This window comes from Lathyrus oleraceus, chromosome 6 (assembly GCF_024323335.1).
Source record: "Lathyrus oleraceus cultivar Zhongwan6 chromosome 6, CAAS_Psat_ZW6_1.0, whole genome shotgun sequence".
Taxonomy (NCBI): Eukaryota; Viridiplantae; Streptophyta; class Magnoliopsida; order Fabales; family Fabaceae; genus Lathyrus; species Lathyrus oleraceus.
Genome location: NC_066584.1, coordinates 107057255 through 107064690, shown reverse-complemented (window position 1 = coordinate 107064690; position 7436 = coordinate 107057255). Strand labels below are relative to the sequence as shown.

Sequence of the window (7436 nt, the reverse complement as noted above, 5' to 3'; positions counted from 1 at the left end):
GGACCGTTTTCCTTGACGGAAAGTACCGTGCAAGAAAGGTCACTTTCAATTGGGTCTAGGAAGTAATATAATTGGCAGGAAAGGATTAAAGCCAAGCCCATACACGATCTCTTAAAGAAAAGGGAAATAAGTGAAGGAGAATGGTATTTTGCTCAACACCATTGGCCTTAACAGTCCCACAGTTGTCAAGAAAGATAGAAAGATGGAGATTCATATTTTGTGAAGGTAAATCAAAAAATTAGTTTAGCTGCACCATACCAATCAAGGAACGTTTTAATTCAAAATTACTAGCCATAATCGGTGGGTGCACAATACTATAATGCGGTTCCTCTTTAGTCAGAATAAAATAATCCTTAAGAGGCTTAGTTTCAACTGGATCAGTGATATCTTATAATCTAAGATTTTGACGTCTCTCGAGTAAGAAACACTCGATTTTGTGTATGATGTCAACTAAGTTACCAACAAAACGAGTTCTTCTCTTACAAGAGCAACGAGAACCACAACAAACAAACATAATAAAATAAACAGAAAAGTAAGCTATAGTCTATACGATGGTTAAACATAAATTCAATATTAAACGCAATTGGTCCCCGACAACGATGCCAAATACTAGGGACAACCGCAAGTGCCCGGTTGTGTGAAGTAATAAATAGATATCGAACCACAGAGACCAATGGTTTAAGTACCAAATTATGTCATATTCGTGTATATCTAGAGAAATTGAAAATATGGATTCTGGTAAAGCAACTTAAAAGAAAAACACTTAATTGAAAACAACTTATTTGAATAATCACTTAAATCTCCATTGGGGCAAATAGGGTCTGGGGTTACGATTCATAATCTAACACAATCACATGATCCATGTCACTTCTACTATGAGAATTTTGCATAAGTTTTTGAAAATAGTTAAATATGGGCAATACATGCTTTCACCAGCGCATTACCCTATCGACAACGGAAATTCGTCTGTGTTTGCACGACCAGGTTATTCTTCTAAGATTCGTTACTTTTTCTTAGCTATATGTTTTCTCAAATTCTTCCAAGTGCTTTCGCTGTTTTAGACTAGGTTGTTTAAAAATCTATGCTCCGGAATCGACACATATCCTTTCAAACTACGATTGATACCTGAGAACCACTTATTCTCATAACGAAGTTGGAATGCATGAACTTACATTATAAAATAATTTTAAAATAAATTCTCACAATTGATAGTGACAGATCATACAAGTGGTCATAAGAGAATCCCTATCACCTCTAGTCCCTAATGAACTAATCAATCATGTGAGGAGAAACAAAATCAAATTGATAATCATTATCAGACTCATATCAAACAACTACAATAAATGAAAAATTGAAGAAGAATGAATAATAAAACCTGAATTATGATTAAGTCTTGATCCTCAATTTCTCCCTTAGATACTTGAGCTATAGAGAAAAAGAAAATAACAAATACGTAGAAAAACTGGAATAAAAATATGGGTCCTAAAACTCATAATTGGTTATGAGTTTTATAGAAAAAAGTAAAATGGCATAAAATCCTTGGCTTAATCACTATTCAAAAAGATTTGAAATATATCAGATATTGCCTAAGCAACAATAAAAGTTAATCGATCTAAATATGGAAACAATCAAATCTCTCTCGCCCTCCTGCTACGACTGGTAGCAGCTGCTACGGGTGGTCGTATCAGGTCTCTGTTCTTTATATGAGAGATGATCAAAGGGGGCACCTAGGGTTTCGTCTGCTATGGCCCGTAGAAGATGCTATGGGTGACCGTAGCAACTCCTTGGATTTACTATGGGGAAAATTGTCTTTTTTCTGTTTAGCGTTGTTTGGTTGTCTTTGATCCCTTTTTGTATTGGATTCTCATTAGGCCATGAAAATAGAAAGAATACATAAAACAAAGCATAAAACATGGTAATTAAAGATAAACCCAACAAAATGCGATAAAATACTAAGAGAAAGCGACTAGAAATAATGATGTGAAGACCACTTATCAGGACCCATAGGAATATGAAGATTAAGTTGTTTCTGCGTCAAATACCATGCCCCAACAAGAACCAGGTTCTGGCCCTTCTTCAAGCAATGGTTCATCACAACCTTTCCTTTTCAAATACAAAATCTCTTCATCAGGAAAATCATACTTCACTGACTGATAATCTTTAATCGGTTGGTGAGCCAGATGGTCAGCTAAGACACTACCTTTGATCGCTTTTGAGATCGGTATTCAATATCATACTCAGATAACAACATCTGCCAACAGGAAATCCTCCCAGTTAAAGCAGGCTTCTCAAAGATGTACTTGATTGGATCCATTTTGGATATCAACCAAGTAGTATGATTTAACATATACTGGTGCAGACGCTTAGCAGCCCAAGCCAATGCGCAATAAGTCTTTTCTAGCACAGAATACCTAGTCTTACAGTCGGTGAATTTCTTACTGAGGTAGTAAATGGAATCCTTTATTTCCAGTTTCATCTTGATGACTAAGAACACAACCCATACTATCATCAAGTACAGTCAAATACATGATTAACGATCTTCCTTCAACAGGCGAAGATAGAATCAGAAGCTCAAGCAGATACTCTTTGATACTGTCAAAAGCTTTCTGGAAATCCTCGGTCCAATCACAGGACTGATCTTTTCGAAGAAGCTTGAAAATAAGCGCACATGTGGCAGTCATATGCGATATGGATCTTGAGATATAATTCAAGCGGCCGAGAAAACCTCTGACTTGCTTCTCAGTTTTTGGCGTAGTGTTCGCTGTGAATTTTGGCGAACAACCTCTGGTTTACCAAAACTTGTAGAATTGGGTTACTTGCAGGATCAACCAAACAAATCCTAGGACATGTGCAAAATCTAAATAACTTCGTAAATCTCTAGAATGGCGTTTGTATCTTTCATTTTTGATTCTCTGAATATTTTATGTCGAAAGATGTTGGTTAAAGACGTTTAAACAAATGTAAATTTGACAAGATAAGATAAATGGCATAAAATAACTGACAAAATGTAAAGTGTCGAAAAGAAAATGCAGACAGATAATTGACTGGAAAACGTAAAAGGAATTTGTAAAGAACTTTAAACTTTATAAAATAAACTTTGAAGGAATTGGTGTTTGTTTACACATACATGTTCCAAATATGACTCTTTTCTCTCACACGGGTACTTTGAGTATTTTCAGGAATTTTGTACAAGTAAAAATTTCACCCTTTTCAGATAACAACTACCCTATTTATATACAAATAACATAACTGTTACTAACTACCAAATCCTAAAACTGTGACAAACGGTTCTCTTCTTTTCGCCAGATGCTTCCACGCGTCTTCTGCCAAACGTCACAACTCTTTAGAATTTGAAATTTACATTTTACGTCGAAATGACGTCTCTCTTCCGACTTTGTCGAATTGTCGAACTTCTACAATTTTGTCGAAGGGTCGAACAACACTTATCAACCAAAACCGTTTATCTCATGTCGTCATTTGTCGAAAGAACCATTCTGCACAACAAATCTCATGGCGCCGAAAACACACGTATACAAATTGCCCCCCAGCAAAGACGTTTCGACTATTTTTTTTCTGGAGAAACAGTCATTTGTTCTCAACCAGTGTTTTTATTCCATGTCAATTAGTCTTTATTAAATCCAAGTCTGATAATCTCAATTTCCAACACAAATTCATCATTACACTTTCTCCAAAATGTCACGTCTAGCACACGTTTAGAATCCACTTCCATCATTACCTCACATCATGATTTCTTTTCAACTTCCACCTCTTTAACACTCCCATCAGAATCGGCCACGTGTCCCACTACCATCATTACCGTTCTAAAGCGTTTCATCATCTTCTTCCTATAAATACCCATAAACCTTTTTCCTTAAACCCTTTTCCGCTTCAGATTTCTTTTCTTCATACCCATTTCTCAAGCTTTCATATTTTCCTGAGAAAAATTCCTAAGCTCTTCTTAACAATGGCGCCTCAAAAACCTTCAAGCAGCAAACATTCCAAGAAGAAACAAGACTCAGCTTTCTCTCCTGTGCATGATTTAAAAGAACCAATGACCATTGGAAATCAACAGTATGTTCCAGAACCTCCAAATGAGAAAGAGAAAGAATGCATCTATAAATCCCAGGTATTAATCCCTGTTCTTATTTCTGGAAACTGTCATGCTATGTTAGGTCCCCTTCCAAATTTAGAGATTAAACCAGATCGCTTAAAAGAATTTTTCCCATCTTACTTTCACACAAAACCCATAGGCGCTGGAAGAAAACCTCAGCCTAAAGAGAAAGTTGTAGAACAAAAAGACCCATCGAGTTCGACGGATATTGGAGAGTTGGACTTAGCCTATTTGAACTACCCCAGGATATTTAGAACTTGTCCATGGTCGAAAGACCCTTCTGACTACGTATCTTGGTTAGATAAAATCGAAAAAGTTAAAGGGGCTTTTTGGAAAGAGGTAGGCATTTTCGACCTTATTCAGTTGTCGAGAGTAGGACCCAATATCTGTCCAAATATGCTTTTGACTTCTCTCTACTTCTGGGATAATACCTACAACACCTTTCACCTCCCTTGTGGGATGGTTACGCCCACTCTTTTCGACGCGGCAGCCATTGTTGGCCTTCACCCCAACGGTATAGACTTCGACCCTACTGTCTTAAATGAAGATACCATCGCTTTCGAGACTAGCCTCGCCCCATACTCCTTATTTATGTCCTATTATCATGACAAGAGTACTACTGAAGTTTCAGATGTCGAACACATAACTTTTTTAACACTGTGGCTATCCAAATATGTGTTTTGTTCTCGCTCTCTCCAGGTTGCTAAGAGATTCATTACCATAGCTAATCAACTTCATGCGGGCACAAAACTACGCTTTAGCGAAATGATTCTGGCGAACCTTTATGAATCTCTGAGTGAGAGCGTACATCTTTTGAAAAACACCAAAACCCAAGGTAAAATCAACTTATCAGGACCTTTCTGGCTCTTGCAATTATGGCTCAATGCCACATTTGAAGCCAACCTTCCTGTAGCACCAGAAGTAGATGAAGAAGAAGTAAAAAATAGGACTGTCGAATGGCCAAGGTTGGTGCTAATAACGCCAACTGATGAAGGAATCAGCCTTCGACAAGCTTTTAAAAGCTATGTTATGATGTTTGCTAAAAGGTATCAGTTCACTTCGACCATGGCACCTTTTGCTGATAGAAAAATTGGACCTAAGTGGTTTACCCAACAACTGCCTTTGGAGATGCAAAAGGATGAAAATATATTTCTGAATGTTTGGGAATCATTATTAACCCCTAGGCTCCTATTTTCTTACCATAACACCACTAAAAACCAAATTGCTCTGATAGTTTATCAACCCAACCTTGTTTCTAGACAGTTTGGCCTAATTCAGATAAAACCTCGACCTATATTCCCCAAGAAAGGATCCATCATCTTTTATAACTCCCTCCATACTGAAGACGAGGGCAGAGAACTATCGAAGAAAATGACTGACGACTCTCTCGACATTCGACCAGTTATATTTCGACCATCATTCCTATGCACTCCTGAGTTTGACGAATGGTGGAAAGATTATTATTCCAACAGATTTTTCAACGTAGCTGCCTTTGCTACACATTTGACAAATGCTTTCGCTTTTGTGCAGGATCGGACCAAAAAAGGTATTCAAAGACACGTTAGGGAAATACAGAAATTTCAAAAGTATTTCGAAACTGCGTATAGACCTGATGATCTTAGTCGAACCATACACGAAGCAGCAACAGAATTGAAACGCAAACTGACGGAGAAGTTTGAAAAACTGTCATTGCCTTCAAACCTTCGACCAGAGGCGCGCTATGACCTGGATTTCAGTTGTCATCCACCAAAATTCCCTCCTTTGCCAACCGCTGAATTTGGCGTGGCATTTAGCCCTCCATTTCCAGATTGGTTTGTTTGTGGGGACTTTATGAAAATTCTCCGTCAACAGTACAAAAAACCTGCTGAGCATGTGGTTCCGACTAAGTATCATCTGGGCGAATACCCAGGACACCTTCATATTGGAATAGAACACGTTCGCGTGGAGGATCCCATTCTTGAAGGTGTTCATAGAAAAACATGATATTTTTTTTGTTATTCTAACTGTATTATCATGTATTTCTTATATTTGTTTCTGAATCTTCTTTCTTTCCCTAGCCGTGAGGATTCCTACCAAGAAAACTTCTGTCGAAGCGTCGCCCAGTGCTGCTAAGAAGCATTCGACAAAGGTATAACACATCACTTCTTCTCATTTATTTGTTTCCTTTTAAGAAACTAACTGACTTTGGTTTGTATGACTAGGCAATTCAAAAACCCCCAACAATCCAAAAGAGAAAGAGTGAAGAAGAGAAAGAAAAGGATAAAGTCCCTCATGAAGAGTCTGGTGACGAATCTCCAGAGTTAATCCCTCCCCCTCAGAAGAAAAAGAAACTCACGAAGGTCTCTTCCCAAAGGTCCATCGTTAAATCCACTAGGAAGGATTCTACAAGTACTCCCCCTGCTAAACCTCAGTCGAAAGATACGGAGAGTGCGAAATCCAGTTTTAACACTGAGATTCCTGAGGTAAGTTTTATTATATTTCGACAGTATATATTCATCTTTCCTGCATCTTTTCTTCTAAATCTTATAATTATTTTCAGGAACAAGTGGCTGTCGAAAGGACCCCTGAGAAAATTCTGGAGGAAATAACCCCAGAAGAAGATATCCCCACAAGTGATCATGACATGCAAACTGTAGCAGAATTCGACACTACAGTGGGTGAAGCTTCTGAAGATGAATCTCCTCCTCATCCAGGATTAAATGCTGCACCTCAGGGTGATGACATTGACATGGAGGCTGGGGTCGAAGATGATCCTGAAGACGAAGCTGCCAAAGATGGGGATAACCAGTCGAAACAAACGGAGGTTGAGCATACTTCAGAGCGAAACACTCCACCTGCTCCTGACCAGACCCAAAGGAGTGGCAAATCAACTGGTTTGACTAGTTTCTCTCGCGAGGAGCTTGAAAATCTCAAAGTGCAAAGACCTTTGGAGTATCTGAAGGCCATGTTTAGCACCCGTTTTAATTTCCAGGATTCTTCGCAGAGCAGTTCGACCACTTCTGGGGCAACTTCTGAAGCAACATTACTTGGCAACATCTTGACCAAAATTAAAACGAAAATCCTTGATATCGATTTGTTTAAAATCTTGGAAGAGAACTCTCTTGCTCACCTTGAACTTAAGAAAATTTTGAAGCAAGTGAATGTCCTGGAAGCTGCTGCTGAGGTTGGAAGTTTTGTGATGGAGCTGACGACTCTCATTGACTTGGCCACTGCAGATCTTAATCGTCAAAGAGATCTTACCAATCAAATCTCCTCAAAGTCTGAAACTCAAACTGCTGAATGGGATGCCGTTTCGACTTCGACTGACAAAGTTTCAAAATTGCAA

At 38.3% G+C, this 7436-nt stretch overlaps 1 protein-coding gene across 1 annotated transcript; it reads left to right on the top strand.

Moving 5' to 3' along the window:
• The first annotated feature begins 4507 nt into the window (after positions 1-4507).
• Positions 4508-7126, top strand: LOC127094246 (uncharacterized). The gene is made up of 5 exons (XM_051033104.1): positions 4508-4724; positions 6169-6239; positions 6313-6573; positions 6651-6984; positions 7083-7126. Exons 1-5 carry the CDS (start codon positions 4508-4510, stop codon positions 7124-7126), a joined length of 927 nt encoding a protein of 308 aa, XP_050889061.1.
• Positions 7127-7436: the final 310 nt, after the last annotated feature.

Excerpts from the sequence above, each read along its gene's own strand:
- LOC127094246 (XM_051033104.1), top strand. The coding sequence starts at position 4,508 with ATGCTTTTGACTTCTCTCTACTTCTGGGATAATACCTACAACACCTTT. Across the intron at positions 4,725-6,168 it reads GTCCTATTATCATGACAAGA|CCGTGAGGATTCCTACCAAG; the intron begins GTACTACTGAAG and ends TTCTTTCCCTAG. Across the intron at positions 6,985-7,082 it reads AAGGAGTGGCAAATCAACTG|GATTCTTCGCAGAGCAGTTC; the intron begins GTTTGACTAGTT and ends TTTAATTTCCAG.